The sequence below is a fragment of the Vanessa cardui genome, chromosome 12 (assembly GCF_905220365.1).
Source record: "Vanessa cardui chromosome 12, ilVanCard2.1, whole genome shotgun sequence".
Taxonomy (NCBI): Eukaryota; Metazoa; Arthropoda; class Insecta; order Lepidoptera; family Nymphalidae; genus Vanessa; species Vanessa cardui.
Genome location: NC_061134.1, coordinates 1622991 through 1643973, shown reverse-complemented (window position 1 = coordinate 1643973; position 20983 = coordinate 1622991). Strand labels below are relative to the sequence as shown.

The 20983-nt window shown below is 32.8% G+C and overlaps 1 protein-coding gene across 4 annotated transcripts in view; it reads right to left on the bottom strand.

Moving 5' to 3' along the window:
- The window catches only part of LOC124534015 (CCR4-NOT transcription complex subunit 3), a 22659-nt gene extending 3609 nt beyond the window's left edge, over positions 1-19050 (bottom strand). For 2 of the 4 annotated variants that reach the window (XM_047109630.1, XM_047109631.1), the window contains exons 1-14: positions 18677-19050; positions 18049-18281; positions 16992-17147; positions 16049-16228; positions 15713-15754; positions 14944-15142; positions 14088-14185; positions 13198-13292; positions 11359-11441; positions 6785-6891; positions 6241-6270; positions 3749-3909; positions 3038-3206; positions 402-500 (exon numbers count right to left, since the gene is read on the bottom strand). In XM_047109630.1, the coding sequence (XP_046965586.1) occupies positions 402-500; positions 3038-3206; positions 3749-3909; positions 6241-6270; positions 6785-6891; positions 11359-11441; positions 13198-13292; positions 14088-14185; positions 14944-15142; positions 15713-15754; positions 16049-16228; positions 16992-17147; positions 18049-18281; positions 18677-18701 (1677 nt within the window). In that variant the 5' untranslated portion in view covers positions 18702-19050. Of the gene's footprint in view, positions 1-401; positions 501-3037; positions 3207-3748; positions 3910-6240; positions 6271-6784; positions 6892-11358; positions 11442-13197; positions 13293-14087; positions 14186-14943; positions 15152-15712; positions 15755-16048; positions 16229-16991; positions 17148-18048; positions 18282-18676 lie in introns of all 4 variants that reach the window. The other 2 variants (XM_047109632.1, XM_047109634.1) reach the window with 2 other exon arrangements.
- Positions 19051-20983: the final 1933 nt, after the last annotated feature.

The window sequence follows — 20983 nt, the reverse complement described above, 5'->3', positions numbered from 1 at the left end:
CACCGGTTTTCATGGGTACGCCACTCTGAGGTCCCGGGTTCGATTCCCGGCCGAGTCGATGTAGATTACCATTAGTTTTCTATGTTGTCTTGGGTCTGGGTGTTTGTGGTACCGTCGTTACTTCTGATTTCCATAACACAAGTGCTTCAGCTACTTATATTGGGATCAGAGTAATGTATGTGATGTTGTCTCTTATTTATTTATTATTTATTTTTTATTAAAATATGAGGGGAATAAAACTTATTTCAAAACATTGGCATCGTATATTGGGACAAAAATGGCGAATATTGACCATATCCTATATTGGTTCACTGAGGTCGTTTATTGCCAATGTAACTCGAGGTAACTGAAGAGGCCATAGTAAGGGGCCCTTAGGGCGTATGGCGTGGGGCGGTACTCACGTTGTTGAGCGGCAGCGGGCCGAGCGGCGCCACGCCCAGCAGCGGCGGGATGTGCGCCTGCGACAGCGACAGGCCGCGCCGCGACAGCGCCGCGCTAGTCTGGAATCGAGCGCGACATGAGTACTGCCACATGAGTATAAGTACATCTCTAACATTTGATTATTACTTGTCTAGAAAACCAGAGTTGACACCGCGTCGAAAAGAATAATGACAACATTTAGACACAAATTTAGGCACATGAGTATAAGTACGTCTCCGATATTTGATTATAACTTGTCTAGAAAACCAAAGTTGACATCGCCTCGAAAAGAATAATGTCAACATTAAGACACTAATTTAGGGACACCACAAACGTCAGACTACTTTATGGTGTATGACGTTGGTGTCAAATAAGTGTCAAGCGTAGCGACCAGAACAAGCACAGACGCAATAACAATTTTGCTGTCGATTAGCTCGCTTACGAACTGACTCAACATTGAATACACCTAAGAGTGACAAACCATGATCAGTCATTTTGGCAGAAAATATCAGGGAGACGTGCCAAGCAATTGGGCATTACCAGGCGGACACTTCAGCGTATTTTGGTGAAATATTTGATTAGCTCCTGCCTTCTGACCACAGAGTACAAATGTTTATGTGTTAAAGCGATTTTTTTATCTTTCTGTGTAGTTTAATAATTAGGAGATATTTCGTTCTGGGGCACATCATCTTAAATTCTAATGGGACTAATGTCACGAATCAAGTCAATAATATAAAAAAAACTTATTATAATTTTTTTATTGAGAAAAGAGGATACAACTGAAAAAAAAAAATCACATTCACTAATATAAGCAATTGATACACACTACAGATTAGAAGAGCTAGGTTGAGTTTTAAACAGCATTAAAACGGTATCTTATTTTTCAGACGACGCCAGACAAACGTTAAATACGGATGTCCCTCATAATAAAGCAAATCGTTATCGAGTGTCATTTCACTCAAATTAACTGAACCTTAAAGGTAATCTATCACTTGAAATAAATTATTCACGGAGAACATCCTATGAGTATAGGAATTTGTGGAATAAAACAATCTACTGGAATTTAAAGCACTACATTGAATTTGTATAGCTTATTCCAAGTTAAAGACAAATAATATTGGATTGGTGGGATATCATTTTGTGAAATTTTGAATAGATATTCATAACGAATTCCCGAAAAATCCTTTTTTGTTTCTAATGTCGGTAATTCGTTATTGGAACTTTGCATTTAAAATTAAAGTGGGTATAATATGGTGATGATAATAAGTGGTAGTTAAGTTGAGTATCGAAATAAAACTAATAAAATTAAAAGTTATAACGGATTTGAATCGCGTATATTAATTATTTCGATTTATACAGTCCGACGTTTCGAGCACTTTGCAGCGTTCGTGGTCACGGGTACAGTCTACCCGTGACCACGCTGCAAATTAATATACGCGATTCAAATCTGTTATAAATAGTTTTATTTCAATGTGTAATAATCGCGAAAATTTAAGACAACATTAAGTTGAGTTTTGTTGTAATAAATTAAGTATCACATGAATAAAAAAAAAACAAATCAATTATGATTTGCAACGCATACGATATCAGAGCTATTCGCAAATCATATGGAATGAGACAAATCTAGGGTCCGTTTATTTTTACATCGTTTGGAATAGGAATCACGTACTAAAGACTACCAATACACAAAGTTATTTGTGTTAATGTCTCATGCTGATAGGTGTCTCTTTACAATGGATTTGAAACATAGTCCACTTAAATAATTACTAACTTAAATTGACGTCAATAATTAATACTACAAGATAATGTCCATTATTTATAAAATAAATATGATTTATTATTCGCATACAAGCATAAAATATCATTTGTTAACTATATCCTCCAATTCATAAAAGACATCAAACTTAGAAAATATACTATACCAATATCAAGTCTAAACTGTTGTTGAAACGATGGTAATAGATAAAATTAAAATAATTGATAAATAATAAATAAAAAGTAACAAATTACTGCATTGCCATTAATTGAATTGTCCTAAAACAACAGATAAAAGTTGATGCAACTTTTATATTTATAAGCCAAGTTCAGTTATTAAATGATAACAACAACAGCCTTTAAATTCCCACTGCTGGGCTAAAGGCCTCCTCTCCCTTTGAGGGGAAGGGTTTGGAACATATTCCACCACGCTGTTCCAATGCGGGTTGGTGGAATACATATGTGGCAGAATTTCAAATTGGCACATGTGGCAGAATGTGAAATTTGTCACATGCAGGTTTCGTCACGACGTTTTCCTTCATCGCTGAGCACGAGATGAATTATCAAGACAAATTAAGCACATGAATCAGAGCTTGCCTGGGTTTGAACCCGCAATCATCGGTTAAGATGCACGCGTTCTAACCACTGGGCCATCTCGACTTTCAAATAATAAATATCTAATATAAATTATAAAAGGTAGCGCGGTTCACGAGACACGTTTATCAGCAATATGATGGGTATCCCGTCTACCCGTGACCACGAACGCTGTAAAGTGCTCGAAACGTCGGGATGCCAAAAATAACTAATATACGCGATTCAAATCCGGTATAACTAGTTTTATTTAAATGATCGGTATCGTTACCTGGTCGTGGTGGTGGTCGAGGCCGGCGCGCTGCACGGCCTCCTGCGCCATGCTCTTGAGCGACGCCGTGCCGCCCGCGCCCGCGCCGCCCGCGCCGCCCGCCGCGCCCGCCGCACCCGCCGCGCTCGCCGACAGCGCCGGCGTCAGCGGCGGCTCGCTCACTCGCCCACTGAAGCCCGAACGGACACATACTTTATTTACCTACGTGACGCATTTCATTTGCCCCCTCTGTTGTTGTTTTGATGACCTCCGTGGTCGAGTGGTGTGTACACCGGTTTTCATGGGTACGCCACTCCGAGGTCCCAGGTTCGATTCCCGGCCAAGTCGATGTAGATTACCATTAGTTTTCTATGTTGTCTTGGGTCTGGGTGTTTGTGGTACCGTCGTTACTTCTGATTTCCATAACACAAGTGCTTCAGCTACTTACATTGGGATCAGAGTAATGTATGTGATGTTGTCTCATATTTATATATTTGTTACGCCGTAACGACCGATCGTAACTAAATTTGATGTTTATTACAATAAATCGTATCAAAACATGTTTACTATACCATCAAATTAAATTAATTTAAAAAAAATCATTAAAAAAAATCAAAAGTTAAAAAGTGCAATTTTATATGATTGTATAATTTACAAAATTTTATGTCACCGGTACAGAGTGAAACAATAAATTCGTTCAGTTTCGAAAGCAGTTGTGAGTTGGTCACGTACTTGTTGACGATGTGCTGCGGCGTGTGCGCGAGCGCGTGCGTGGGCCCGTTGACGGTGAGCGGCGACGGCGCGCCGGACGCCAGCGCGCTCGTCACCACGCTCGCGACGGTCGACGTCGCCGCGCTCGACGCGAGTGTCGTCGACGACGCGCTTTTTGATGTCTACAACAAATTACCCAACGTTGCAGTCCCGTTTCCGACGGAAGTCGCCCAAAAATGATGTACCAGTAACAGACCATATGAAATGTTCTACTGCTTCCTCTGTGTTTGGTATTTAATCTAATTCCATATGTTGTTCCCCTGCGGGTCGGCCATGTGTATGTTCATCGAATACATACGCCAAAATTTCTTTCGACTGGTGCAAGAAAATTCACGATTTTCCTTAAAAGGTATTTTAAATATAAATTAGGCACGTGGAAACTTATGCTTTGCCTAGCTTTGAATCCGCGATTTTCAAAAACGATCCACGTGTTTGTACCACTAGACATATATACATCAGCAAACAATATATAATTTTCGAAGACTAATATTTAAGTGGTATACTAATCATAGACGATGTAGTAAGAAAAAAGATTTAAAAACAAACACTTTTTTAAATCTACCTAAAAAAAAATTATAAAAAAAAATATTTATTTGTTCACCTCAAATTACAATTTGTCATTGTAATAAATCACACAATTGCACTGCATTGCATTCACATCAACGTACATATTCGATTATAAAATAATTCCGAAAATTATCCGTTATTATGATCACGAATGTCAAACTGAGTTAGATTACCCTACATATTATACATTCATATAGATATAAAATAAGAATCTATTTTTATCTTACAATATATTAAATCCAACTGAAAAACCAAAAAAACGAAGAAAATTCGATAATTTCCCGACGTTCAAACGTATACTGGAATCAATAAGAGCGTAATTGAACGTATAATACAAAAACAAAAGCAAAACACGGCACTAGAATGTTATCAGAAACGCAAAAACACTACGATATTATAAAAGACCACAATTCCCTTTTTCACTTACATCAGTTCGCACATTACAGGTCAAAATCATTAATTTCGTCGAACAAACCATTATTCAATCGAATTACCATTAAAAAAACAAACGATCACACGAATTGAGCTAAATTACATTCGATAACGTAACAAAAGATCTTGTTTTTACGTAGGAGACATGTGTTTTAATATTTCAATGAAGGTATACCAATATTACCAACATAATAAATCTTCGACTAGTGGTTCAATATGTCAGTACAACAAGCTCTAGATAATATGCGCGGGAAATTCAAAACGGTCGGAAGGGCACGGCGCCGCGCTTTACCATTATGTAGCTAATATTGATACGGTAATATATTATATTTATATGTCTGTAGAAATAATCAATTTATTTATATTATATTTTGTTATCAGTCTTAAACGATTAATCTTATCTTTTGTTTTTACTGTATTAATTTGTTTTATAATGTTAGTATTAGGGCCTGAATTTTAACAATCTGTTATTATTTCGTTATTCAATAATCATACAGGTGTATTTTTTTCTTGTTTTGATTTTAAACCACATTTTGAGACAAGGTGAGGTCATTGTCTTAATAAAATATGGCAAAAATATAAATCTTTGGGTGTTTTGTTTTTGTATCTAAAACATATATTAATATAAATTTTAACATGCACTTAAAATGTTCTATAATATCATTATAGGTGTAATTAAAAAAGAGTAATAACATTTATTTTTACTAATGTATTGTACCATGTATCACAAATAAAACAATATAACATAATTGACGGTAAATGTGTAAGCGTGATTAGATACGAGGAATTAGTTTTGGTTTCCAGTAACAGTGTCCAGGAAAGGTGACCAGTTACAAACACATGAGCCAGTTAGCTATTTTGTTCATCATGGTTCCATCTTTGATTAAATGCGACGATTTGAATATATTGTTATTTTTTTCCTACAAACACTATAGACTATGTTTTGGGATTCTACGCGATTCATGATTTTTGTTTACGACGTGATTCTACAGAATTCATGATAGCATATAAACCTATTATATACTTCGCCGACATTAAATTTACGATTGAAAATGCTACATAAATATGTAACAAGAAAAATATAAATGTAAATACACTACTCAGCTAACCTTTTTATTTAAGGTGCAACATCGATGGTTAATAATTATAGAAGGTAAGCCAAGACTATATAACGTCGAATAAATAAAATTGATTTTTAATTTTTTATATTAACATTTGATACTAAGGCTTATATTTAATATTCTTTTTTTTAATATTCGGTTAAAATTTCCGATACGATGTTTCGGATTTCCATCTATTTCTTTCTTTCTATTATTTTGCCGTGATGTGCCTGATATTTATAATTCCAGGCGGCGTCTCGTATCACTTGCTTTAGTGATTACATTTTTTATCTCAATCTTTAAGATTCGTGGCAACCGCGTATTGTATAAAAATTGGGGTAGAAGTTTACTTACCATTAGGTGGACGATCTGCTCTTCTGCTTTCTGTTGTAAAAAAAAAAGAAAATAATTAGTTCTATTTTTTAAAAGTAAAGTAGCAGTTTTGCAAAAACTTCCTGGGTAGCAACCCACTTATTATTAATAGTTTTTAGTAAATTATAGCAATTATTTGTATAGCATTTTGGCCTAATTACACTTGAAATCATAACTATACTTTAGATTTCATTACAATAAAATGGAAATAACATGTTAGTTACCATGGTTCACGTTCATTCATGATCGTGGGCGGTGTCAGACATGGGTCATATTTCTTACAGAGCAAATGTTTATGGGTCGCGAACACAAAAACACTAGACTATAACTTGGTTAGCTACCCAAACTGCTTTGTTTTTTAACAAATTGGATGTGTTTTTTAGTATATTTCTTACAGCGTCATTGTCTATGGGTGATGGTGACTACTTACCATCAGGTGGCCTATATGCTCGTCCGCCAACCTATAAAAAAAAAACAGTATGGCCGTTGGTCGGTATGTATGTGTCGAGAGGTGGGGGGTACTCACGGGCGCGGAGTGCGCGGCGAGCGCCACGTGCGCGGCGAGCGCGGCGTGCGCGGGCAGCGCGGCCGGCAGCAGCGGCGCGCTCGACACCGGCCCATTCTCCACTACTTCTGCGGACACACGCCACACTCACTACTGGCACGACCGCACCACTATATATATGTGCTTAATTGTGTTTATAATTCATCTCGTGCTCGGCGGTGAAGGAAAACATCGCGAGGAAACCTGCATGTGTCTAATTTCATCGAAATTCTGCCACATGTGCATTCCACCAACCCGCATTGGAACAGCGTGGTGGAATATGTTCCAAACCTTCTCCTTAATGGAAGAGGAGGCCTTATCTCAGCAGTGGGTAATTTACAGGCTGTTACTTTACTTTACTTTTACATATTTCTAAAATGGTTTAAATACAATCTCGCGCATTATATTGCTCTGTGTTATTATAAATGTTTAGTGTATTAAAAGTGTTATTCCTTAGTGTTTCGTTATCTCATGTGTATTTTTAATGTGAATTTTCTCATCCGTTTTTTATCTGTACTAATAATATCTACAAAACGTAAGGTTAACTGAAAAATACTTTATGACATTCCATTACATTTTGTATACTATATACTTACTTGTATTTTGTTATTAACCTGAGAGCCACAATATCATAATTCTTACAAAGTAGTATCACTCAGTATATTACATGGATATTGTATTATACTAATAATTAAGTCTCTTTAACACCTGGGTCGGATTGTACTATTATTCGCACAACTTCGCCGTGATGTATCCAGTATTACTAGTTTCATCTTTTGTATTAAACATTATTATGTGTCGAATAAAAAATATGTTTCATAATCCAGAAATTGGTCGTATATGGGTAACTAACTTAATTTAATTAAAGTTGAATGCTTTGAAATAAATAAATTAAATTAGTTGAATCTAACATCTATCATCAGTCTATCACTCTATTGAGATCGAATGTTAATATTGAAAGCATTCGGTGATATAACAAACTAGGTAATATTACCATTTTATAATAAAAGCACATTTCTAAAACAACACATTGATTTGAGTTGATTGAATATATTGATGGACTGATTATAATTGAGAAAATTATACAAAATCAAATTCTACTTTATTCAAGTGGGCTTTTACAAGCACTTTTGAATCGTCATATAACAATTAAGTAATTCTACCGAGAAGAACCGGCAAGAAACTCAGTAGTTACTCTTTTTCAAAATTAAAAAAAAATACAGTCATGTTAGTTAATACAATTATTTAAATTAATATATCCTGCCTGCCAAAACAACTAAATCGAAAAATCTATTAAACAAAAAAGGTTTAGTAATAACTCGCTTCATTGATTTAAGGGATCACAGTAACCGTTGACCTATTGCCATTTTAGCCACTCAAACATCTAAAACTAAATGTTTTTTCTTTTGTATTTTAATAATACAAGTCTTTACTAATTTCGGTTTTCTATATTAAATAAAATAATAGCAATACATTTCCAATTTCCAAATTAAACATAAAATTACTATCGCATCTATTTATTAAATGCATTCGAAAACGTACTAGACACGGAGGTATATTTTCGAGAGCGCGGCGAGCACGCGCGCGGATGATTCACGACTGACGAATACGCGTAACATTGACATTGCACTCTCATACTTCATTAGTAACAGGAAACGAGGTCAACTTGATTAATTCATCACACATATGTAAAATACAGCTGATAATACGACGAATATTATTTTTTTATGCTAATTTTTAATACAGCGATATTATTTTAATCGTTTACTAATAAAAATAATAGTTACCTTGTACTTGACACGTGATTAGATATAAAATCAAACCTGTCTTGTATCGTGACATTATAGTTATGAATGAATTGGATTAAATATTTCTTCAAGCACAATTAATCATATAAAAAAGATATAATATTACGGTACACAGACAGTGTATAAAAAAAAAAGTAAAAACAACATAAAAATTAATGCTAGGAAATCAAGTTAGAACCGGTCTAGCAACAATAAATAATAAACAAACACAAACATCCCAATACATCTGCATGCAGTTAACGAGGTGACTCATTTTGCGCACGCGCAGGTCACTGACACCACGTGCAGGTAACAGGAAATAAACAATTTATATTCGTAGTAAAACTGATATTTATCATAATTAATTTATAGAAGTTTTTATATATAAGACATTATCTTATGCATAAAACCTCTTGAAAATTTATACTGTTGACGATTTTAGGTCAAGTTATCGCTTTCGATCAAATTTTAAAATGACTCAAGAAGAATTTTTCATCGGAAGTAAAACTTTGGGAAGCAAACATTTAAACATCGTTTAATTTTCATTGCGTTACTAAATAAGCAACCTATTCAACGAAATAGATACTAGGATCTTATGCCGATAGATGGACAAAAACGCGAGACAAAGTGTAAAATTTCGTTGATCAACATAATTTCTTAATAATGATGGTTTTTTTTTTTAAATAACATATGATATACATACGTTTTTATGGTGAGTGAACACAGATTTTTTTAACTCAAAATATATTTATTTATTACAAGCTGTACAAAATTTTTCTCATCTATTTATCACTATCAATATTGAAAAAATAAATAGCTTTTGTATAATTGGCAGCATAATATTCTTATCAAAGTGATGTCTTAATTCAAATTATTCGTCCTTAAATATGTCGAATCGATTTCTAATTAAATTACAGCACAGTACAAGCATAAAAATTTACCCAACAAAACAAATATGAAAATTTAAATTGTTAAATGGAATGCGAAAATTTGTTAAAACTTTAAACGGTCAGAACATGGTTAGTTAGTTAAAAATTTTAACATAGTTAGTTAGATAACATTTTAAACGATCACCAACGATCAACGAGCATATTAACCGGTCAAAAAATAATCAGATAGTTAAAAATTTAGGCGATCATAGCATAATAATTTAAAACTAAGCAGTCATAACGTGATCAGTTAAAACTTAAAGCGAATATAACGCTATGTCAAATAACATAGCGTTGTTTAAAATATAAATTTCCTACATAACAGAAGCTTTACCCTATACATATATTACAAGCAACCGGGTGTAAGTCGATCAACATTAAAGATCAAAGTGGAAAACAAAATAATCTCATATCATTATCAACACATGATATCACTCCATATTTATTCCGGTATTCATTTTAAGGCATATTAATGTCATTCTAAATATTTGTATAATTTAAATTTAGAAACTGATTAGTAAGGAACATCTGAATGGAAGCCTAATCGACATTTTCATGTTTCTTCCAAATAATTCGAATTTTTAAAGACGTCATGGAAAATACAACTCCGTCACAATTTCATATTAAATAATATCAAGTCACTGTCTCGTCATCGATTGAAACCGAACAAAGCGATCTAATTATAGGAAATGTTTTTCCTCAGTAAATATACATTAAATTATACGACAGACGACACGTACGCTCAGAATACCAAGTCATGATCACATTCAATTCGCGGGCTACACAATAACTTATAAAAACTTACATACAATATTTACACATTTCGGAGATACGATACACCGACACACAAACAAAAACATCACATTACATAACCGGCATTGAACTTCGCAAAGCTCGAAACTACGCATCAAACACATCGCGTTACATTAGAAAACGATAAACTTTAACATGCACTAAAAATCACTTTACCATCGTCCATATTTATCGTTCATTTGCGCGGGAAAACATTCTTTTGTTTTTTTTTTTTTAATTTTTCCTAGACACGGGTTACCTCAGATAAGGTTTGACGACTGAACGAAGTAGCTGTGTCATCGTATTGGGTACACGCCAATTTATTCTTTGCAATGTATACGCGTATTTTTATAGTTCACTCAAATATAACCTCCACGTAGTACGTGTTAAGATCCTATATTGCATAGCTCCGCACTAGGATCGTTGTAAGAAAATTGGCTTGATGCCAATGCGCGGTAATCATAATGCTGGCCGATTGTTCCATTCATTCTTTGATAAGCCAGTTTGTTTTGTAAACAAAGCGCCGTACGATTATCAAGACGCTCTGATAACAGATTACTTAAGTTTTTGTTTTCTTTATTTAAGAAAAATATGTGTCAAATGATCTTATTTTAGCTCTTTTTTTATAATTAAAAAATCTTTCTAATAACTTTTCCCATCTTACCTAAGGCATATTTAGTTTTTAACATATATTTTTTTATATTTTTATGAGCAAATAACTGTGTTTATTTGTGTTAGCCCACAATAGTAGATTTGTAAAAATTTATTTACTTGTCTGAATACGAAAAACTAACTTTTTAGGTCATTGTTTAGTTTGCAATGTAACACTCAAAGGTGCAAATATACAATAATTTTAATATTGCGATCTTTTTTAAGTGTCTTTTAGTTATTTAATTTATGTATATTATATTTGAAAAAGTATCATTGTGTTACCGGAGTGTCGATGATTGTCGGTGAGTGTCGGTGAGTGTCGGTGAGTGTCGGTGAGTGTCGGTGAGTGTCGGTGAGTGTCGGTGAGTGTCGGTGAGTGTCGGTGAGTGGTACTAACCGCTGGGCCTGGCGAGGTGCGGCGAGGGCGGCGCGGGCTGCTTGATGGGCGTTGACGCGCCCGACGCGCACGTGTTGTTTATACTGACAGACACACACACAATGTACACACGCCTCATAGTCGGCGGGACTTATTATTAAGTAAGCCGGTTTCACTTACAGTGTTTATCGAGGAATTATCTATACTAAAATTTTCCTCTCGAATTTTGCATATCATGAAGATCGAATAATATTTATTTTCATATATGCAATGATGTTCTAGTAAACAGATATGTCATTAACGCACAAAAAGTGAAGACTAGAAAACGTCCTAATTGGGACGTTTGCCTTAGTCGTTTTCATCATAATTATGCCAGTAATACGTTATAATACATCATAATTATGTAGTAATACGTTTTGCGTAATTAAAATATCTAGATATCCCTTTTATATATAACATATCTGTTTATTAGAATATCATTGCATATATGTCTTTCAATATTTAAGATTGGCAACTTCGCAAGACATATTATGTATGGGAGTCGTCAGCCAGACGTCATAAGTGCAGAAGTTTCGGGAAAAACAAAATCAAACAGATGTGTCGAACTAACCTCGCCGTACGTCCATATCTCGATAAATAATTTAAGTGAAACCGGTTTAATTAAATAATATCAATATTATGAAAACTTCAGGATCACATCTCAGTAAGATTATTATTACACGCTACAACTACGGCTTGAAGGCGTTCTTCGCTAATATTACTTATAAAGTTATAATATTTATTTTAGCAGAAACGCGTTCGGGCCGCATAATATAAAACCTTATTTCTTTTAAATGCATGCAAATTCATATCTATTCATATATTTATAACATTGAGTCGTTTTATAATAAAAACATTGTTCTACTCTGTTGCGTAAAATACAGATTATACAACCTCTACTTGTATATATCTATGAGAAATAAATACAGAAACAGCAGAACAAGGGAGCTTTACCCGCCACGCTGCTTCATTGCGACTTTGTGGGCGTACACTAGATTTTTTTGCTCATGTATGGCTCGAAAATATTAAAAATTATAAATATAAATTAAGCACGTCATTAATTTGCGGAGCTTCTCAGGAGTAAGGATTAGTGTTTTATTCGCTGGGCTATGTCGGCTAAGCTAAACAGATATAATATAGTTTTAAAATATATCATTGATAATTATATTAAATATATCATCATAATCGTAAAGGAGGTGTCGACTTACGAGTGTCATAAATATATGAATAGTATGTAAAAAATAATATTTATTTCTGATTTCATTTCGACCAAAATGTCAAGAAAAAATTCTCAAACGAATACAAGTTACGAAATTGTTAGTTAAGTACTAAATAATGATAATTATATCGAATTTTCCCTTGATTTGCCCATGAAAGAAATAAATAGACTTCAATTGTTAGATTCGGAACGTGAAAGTGACATTATGACGTAAACAATTTAGTAAAATATGGTCGCATTTGTTAAGCACTTTGGATATATTTTATAAAATAATACTTTATAAGTAATATTCAATGTGGATATCGAATAATCGGCTAATTTAGGAGTTCCTTCAAAATTCCATACATTTAGACATAATCAAATTTGTCTTTATCGTTTACAAGAAACATCCTCAAGTATTATATAGTACTTATAATATTATAATAAATGTATTGAACAGGATTCGAATCGCAGTATCGGTTCAAAATCGATATATAGAAAGTGTCCCTCGGGAACCAGCCTACCGTTGAATAAATTATATCCCAAGTGATTACGAAACGTATGAGGTCACTTTCGGCGCGCCGATGGCCGGTGATGAAATATAACAAAGTCAGAGGACTGACCTATTCGTGGATGCGGCGGAGTTATTGAGCAAACTAACGTTAGCCGGACTACTACTGACGCCGCACGTCACCCGCAGCGGCAGCGGTTTGACCGGCTGCAAACAGACACGGACACGGTTAGTTAGGGGTTCCACAAGCACAGCGCGGTCAAGTCATACAACAATAACGAAGCGCTTAAAGCGCTTTATTCCCTTTTTTTGAAGAAACTGGTGAATCATCAAACAATATAGCAAAGCGCTTAAAGCACTTTATTCCCTTTTTTGAAGAAACTGATGAATCATCAAACAATATAGCAAAGCGCTTAAAGCGCTTTATTCCCTTTTTTGAAGAAACTGATCAATTTTCATTTGAGGCACATTTCATTTAACACATGTATGTTATTCAACTTAATAAACAAAACCATATCTTATCTATCTCTTCTCGCATTTATTTAGTAAATACGAGAAAACAACATTTTGTTTAGTGTTGAATGACATTGATAGGGAATTTCACAGTTCTATGAAAGCGGGTCATATTTATGAATAAAATATATACAGAATAAAGCAAAAATAAAAACACTACGACTACAATGCTACTAAGGTATAAATATGTACTGTGAAATTAAGGTAATATGGTTCATGTTATGTTAGAAATTATATATCAATGTATATTTTAAATAGTCATATTCGTCTATCTATTATTATTAATTCGATGAAAGTGCATTAACGGAACCTTAAACTAACCGCAGGAACTACAAAATTTAGAAAAAAAAATAAAAAAAAATAAAGGACAATATCCACATCAATACTCCACACAACTACAACTTTATAATAAATATAAAATTGAAGTTAATGATGAATGTAATATTATGTTATGAACGATTATCCGCGTGGGGGGGGGGGGGGGCTTACTTTGGTCGTGACCTCCTCCTTTTTCTTCTTGTCGACGTCTATCGAGTCCGTCGCGTGGTTGTGTAGGTCGAGCGCCGGAGACGCGATTGGACTCGTTCCTGGAACCATTCACACAACACTTTGAAACATACACGTGTAACTACAGGCACTATGGACATAACAGCTCAGTTCCCAAGGTTGGTGGCACATTGACGATGTAAGGAATAGTTAATATTTCTTCCAGCGTCATTGTCTATGGGCGATGGTGACCACTTACCATCAGGTGGCCCGTATGCTCGTCCGCCAATCTATACAATAACAAAAAAAATACATTTGTTTTATAGGACAGACAAATGCGACCTGGTAGTACTTGTTCACCACTAGCACAGCTCATAGACATTAGTAATATAATAATTATTAAGTATTCCTTATATCGATATCACACCGGTGATTAGACAATTATGATAACTATAGTAGCAACACTGATTCACTCATTTTTCAAACTGAATGTAATGCTGTATATTCATATATTGATGTCTGTTTTAAGAATAATAAAAGGATGGACGAGTAAGTGAGTTGTAGTTATTGAAAAAATTGTTCTACTAACCGGTGGTAATATGTCTACACATAATATAAAATTAATTAAACTAACTTCGAAACACAAGTTTGGTCTTCGTTAATGAGCAATGAGGTCCATATAACTTATTTGAAACACTAGTTTGTCCAACAATCAAGTTATTCAGTGATGTGACAAAAAAGTGTAAAGAATTTTATTATTATGTAGAATTTTAAAGCTTTCAGAGACTTTTAAGCCTTTCTTATCAAAACATATTGTATCTTATTTGATAATATAGAGTATATAGCAACATGCAGTCACCTGAGAGTATACTAGTGGGTGATCCGGGCGAGTCATTGCTGTTGTTACTGTCAGTGGTGGCCGATGATGGTAACCCTACTCCGCTTAGCTCAATCTCATCCAGTCCGTTGATGTCTTCATAGATGTACTCATTCTCTTCGTAACCAGGCTCTAATGATGACACTATGTAGTATTCAACGTCTTCCTTTATTCTTTTTATCTGCAATATATATAATAATATTTTTTTATTAACTTATAGTACATAAATCGGATTTAAGTTATTGTATTGTTTATTATTTATTTTATTTATTGATTGTTTTTAAAATAAATCAGTACAAAGTTACAAAATAATAACAAGATAAAACATAATCCAATCAAGTTTCCACTAATAAGAACAACAGATAAGAATGTATATTGTTATATGATATGGTAAACCTTCAATGTGAAAAAATAGCAATTGCATTGAATGAGTCTACTCTACATATTTTTTAAAACAGTATTATTTGTAGAAAGAGCTGTTTAAAGAATATAATATTTTAGAAGTTTTATTAATTTATAACCAAATGTAAATTAATTTCGAACATGTTATTACGTGGCCCAGTAGTTAAAACATGTGATCTTAACTGAAGGTTGCAAGTTCAAACATAGGCAAGAACCACTGACTTCTTATGTGACTTGATCAGCAATGAAGGAAAACATTGTGAGGAAACCTACAAATGTAGGATGATATTTTATCACACGTATCTCCACCGACCGACATTGAAGTACCACGGTAGAATAAGCTCCAAACCTTCTCAAGAGGAAATGTAGCCTTTGCCGAGCAGTGGATCATCTACAGGCAGTAGATAGATAGATAGTTTAGTTTTACTTTAAATAATTTTATATGTATTATGAAAAAAAAAATAGATTTTTAAAAATTCCACAATGATATAAGTTAACAATTGTTTTGATTTTCCAACAAATGTAATATTGTTTGATTGTTATGAAAACTTTAACTAACATCGGCAATAACTATTTCTTATATTAACAATTTATTGATAGAATTTTCTATACAGTCTTGTGTGATAATTTTTATTGTACATATTGAACAAATAGTATTTCTTAAAATCTAGTTTATAATGCTCACCTGTTCAACTTCCACAGACATGTTGTCTAGCATTCGTAATAATGTTTCAAGTTTTTTTATATGGAACCTATGTCTTTCTAGTTTGAATTTGAGCTCTTCCATGCGGTCCTGTTTCTCTTTATCCAGCCGTTTTTTCTTACCAACTAATAGTGATTCCACTTCAGACTCAAAAAGATCAATCTGGAATGTATACAATGCTAATTTTAATTTCTTTTCATTATTAATCATATATTTTATTTGTACAAAAATTATAGACAATCAATTTCTTACATAATCTTAATAAATGAAGATTAGTTAAAATATTTCTTAGGTATGTACGTACACACTTTAATTTAATTCTGTTGTATATATTAGGAAATTTACTTATACTTTGGCAGAAAACAGATACAAGGTGAATTGTGTACATTCTATATTTAATTGTTGACTTATAATCATATATTTTAGAGGAAGCGCAGTTATTAAAGTGATTTATCAAATAAGTTTGCAAACATTTTTAAAAATACATTTTAAAGAAAACTGTTATTTGACCCATAATTATGCTGATTCTTGTTTTGTAACTTGTATGTTTAGTAATGTATTAGAATTATTTAAGTAATTATTAAATTAACATCTACTTTGGTAAATGTAGATGGATGCTACCAACACACTCATACTTTTAATTTATTTGTTAACATGATTTTAAGGTATTCTTAAATTCATTTTAAGTGAATTTGAAGTTCTTATGAGAAGTAAAGATCTTAACACCAACATTAACTAAACTTAATTTATACAAAATACTGTATGAAGTGCTTACAGTGATTTTTTATTTAAACTTATTTCTATATTGTTTAGTAATTTAAATGTTTATTTTAGACTTGGTTGTCTTCTTCATGAGTTATGTGAAATAATTTCAAGCATACTACACGTTTCATTTGGGTCAGATTTAGACCTTCTAATTTATTACCTGTAAATTAAGTGCATCAATAGAAGATATAAGCCATGAGGACATCTCCTCCCGCTCTTTTTGTGCTGGGTCCAGCTTTTGCGCTGCACCTAGCCCTTCTTTAGAGTATGCTTTTGTTTTCGTCTCTCTTTCAACAACTTTAAACCTCTCCATTTGCTGTAAATGAAATAATTTTCACATTATATATCGTTAACGATAAATCATCACAGATAATTAATAAACATACACAAAAAATAAATTGTTTTATACAGATTCAACTGTTGCACAGTGTCAATAAATTACAAGGAACTGTTGTAATGTTGTTAAAATATTGTAACAATATTTGGCAATGGTTCCAAAGTAGCTCATTAAACATGTTTCAATTTAGGGCACTAGTACTGATTCCTTATGTAGCAACATTGATTTTAAACAGACTCTTATAAGTGTTAAATCTGTTTATATATTTATTTACAATATTACCAAAGCAATATATATTACAAACTAGTTTGGGTTAAAGGAACTTTATGACTTTTGATAAATCTAGTAGTACTGATATATAACAGCACTAATTTTGTTATTGCGGAAAGTTAAGCTAATAAAGAAAGCAAATAAGGAACAAATTAGAATTTACTAGTATTATCTTAGGATTTAAATTCATATTGGAAACTAATAGTATATTGTTTAAGATTAAAACGTTAATCTTAACAACAAACTGGGAAAATTAATATGAATGATGAATGTAACATTTTATCTAGATGTTAAAAATATTGAAATACCCAGAATGTGGAGATTAAGGTCTTGTTATAGTTGTGTTGTTTATATTCTTGTAAGATTACAAGAAATATATTATAGTTTATGTCATAATACCTGATTTACAAGCTTGCGGATTAAGAAGATATAAAATATTTGAACAAAATATTATACACTAATTCAGTCTACTATTAAATTTATACAATTATACATAGAAGACTTCAGTGTTATCCTTTAAAGTGAAAGAACTCTATTGGCATAGAGCATTTGCAATAAAAAAATATGTAGAAAACTTAATATTATGAATGAAAACTTTTCAATCACTAACCGTTTCAATTAGTTTCCTATATTCTAAAAGTGTACTCTTATCCTTAATCTCGCCCGAAGCGATCCATGACTTGATTTGATCTCGTAGCCTCTGGAGTTTTTTAATCTCCTTCTTGAGATCTGCCTCATATTTCTCCTTCTGATTACTGTTCGTCGCATTGTGTACCTTCTGCCAGATGTCCTCAAACGTCTCCACCCCTTCTGTGACCTTTTTTAAACACCTGTCTATCTCACCTGCAACAAACATCATCACTACACAAATGAACTGGAAAACCTGTTTTTCGAACGCAATTTCCAATCGAACGCGCAATTATTCGCACTTTGCACTGTTTATAACATATCATACAGGTTTTAAGGCTTCGTTCGTGTTTAATATTTAAGAAATATCACGTTATTGAGGCGGTAAAAGAAAATCAACGTAAAAAAAGCACGTAGACGACAATCGTTCTGTCAATTCTCACGATTACCGCCTAGTTTTGTTTTCACTGAAATATGTTGAACACTATCAGTCTGGCCCTAGCTTCGGCTGCATAGCTGAGGGTCTTGACGGTTGGACAATAGAACTTTAGAACACGTATCTACATAGGTTGGGGTCAATCAATCTCTAACCTGATAACATTGTGAATTACCTTGTAATTTTCTTGTCGCAGCCATAGCTATTTACACATGTGGACGAATGTTCCGTACATATCCTAAACATACAAACTATTTACAGGGAAATGCACAAAAATTATTGATAAACAGACAAACTACACATCTGAAGCTTTGTTCGAATCCAAGATGGCTACCGTACACCGCTCGAACTGTTAGTGACTGAACGCATCCAGGCTGACCGCTACAGAATTATTCTGCCTCGCGCCTGGAATGGTAATTAGCGCGAAGCTTTCATAAATAATTATGGATAAGTTGTCACTAAAACAACAAACTTCAAATTTTCCACAATATGATTTTAGGTACGTCGCGTAGACCATCAGTCAAGTGCGCAGGCGCAAAATAATAGAGCAAAGCATAGACAAAATAGCAACAAGATGACATATTGTTTGGAATGTCTTTGGATTATATGATACACAAATATTAAGTTAATGTAACAAATCATAAAATTGCTTTAATATAACTAAAAGTTTCATTTTTCTATTGTTTCAAGATAGTTTGATAATATAAATACAACTATACACAATGTTGCAGCAAAGATACAATAGATGGCGCTGTAAAATACTATTTGTCAAGAAACAAAAAGTGTACATAAAGGCGTGATGATTTACTAAAAGATGGCGTTGCATTGTAATAACCAAGTCTTAACTTTAAAAATATTTAGTAAAAGTAATATAATATGAGCGATATGTGCAAAATAGAGAACAGTTTTGGTAGTTATTATTTTTTTCAATTATTGAAATTACCATATTTTTGCAGAATGCTTATAGTTCATAATATTTTATATATTGACAAATATTTATATGAAATCAATATAATCGCTGTCGAACTAATAAAACAGCGCAGAACGTGACGTTATGTATGTTAAACATAGATTTTACTCAGGTTACACTTTTTGCTGCGAAACATCATGTATCATACATCGTAGAAATAGGCTAATGGATGTGCAGGGCCCTTAGTTGTTGTTGTCCAATCGAGCAAAACCAATGGGGTAGATCCACCCGAAATTTTATAACTAATATCTGAGTCGAATTAGCCATTAGGTAGGCAACTGTCTAGGGTTCCTGTGTCGACTGGGCAGGACAAAATTGATATAAAAATAAGATATTAAAGTTCAAAGTTAATAGGTCCCGTAGCGTGCACTGTCTATCAACTTGGTTTATCCGGCTGTAGGGAATGTTATAACAAATCTAAAAATAAAGATTTTCTAAACTAAATATTTTTAAGCCATATTTTTAATTTTTTTTTACATGTGCGCAGACAATTTATAAAAAAGTGGGATTATTATCTCTATATTTTCACATGCATAATTATTGTCTGTTAACTCTTAAGCTTAGTCTTACAAAAAAGTCTTGTAGTCCATGCAGATAATTAATTAAATGTATTGTATAATATTACCAATTAAATAAAGAAATATTTGATATCAGACTAAGGTTTTAGATCTCTGTAAAGACATCTTATTTTAGTTGTTATATTGCATATTTTACGGTATCTATCTCAATAAAAAGCATGATTTATAGTAATCTATAAACGCCTTATTTTACATATTTGCGTTGAGTAGAACGAGCGATGCTCAAGATATATTTACGGGAACTCGTCAAAAGATTATGTTTATTATTATCATTGTGATAAAGTTTAAAGTGCTATAAATTTATATGATATGCCTTATTATTAACGCAACCACAAACATTATTATAGGCGCTGTTATATGATCGTAAGAATTTTAAAATAAACGGATAAACTAGTTATTTGTAGTCTTTATACTAGACGAATTTTAAATGGTTTTCTCAAATTTCTGCAATAAAAAATCATTAAAAAGTTAGATATTGCTGTTATTGTATATTTACAGATAATATATTTTAATTGTTAGTTAAATTACTCCATTGATTTTCATTTTCAGTCTTAGGAAATATATAATATTTGTGCAAAAAATTGTAGATAATATTTTCTGACGCGGGCATATCATTAATTTAATACTTAAATTTTCCTTCAATTGCATAGAAAAATTAAATACGTTGTAATAAATAAAATGATGTCCGTATTTAATAAGGTTTTATATGTGTCAAATATTAGTAGATAAGTAATACATAAAATTCGAATGGAGAACGGGTAAAATAAAAGAAATTAAAAAAAATAGTTTTATGCGAATTAGGTAGGTATACTACATATTATTATATTATGTAGTATTCTTATATATTGTTTACATATTTTAATTAAATAAAGGTATTTGTATTCGTAATAAAATACATATGAAATAGATAAAAATTCTCGTTTATACAGGTATT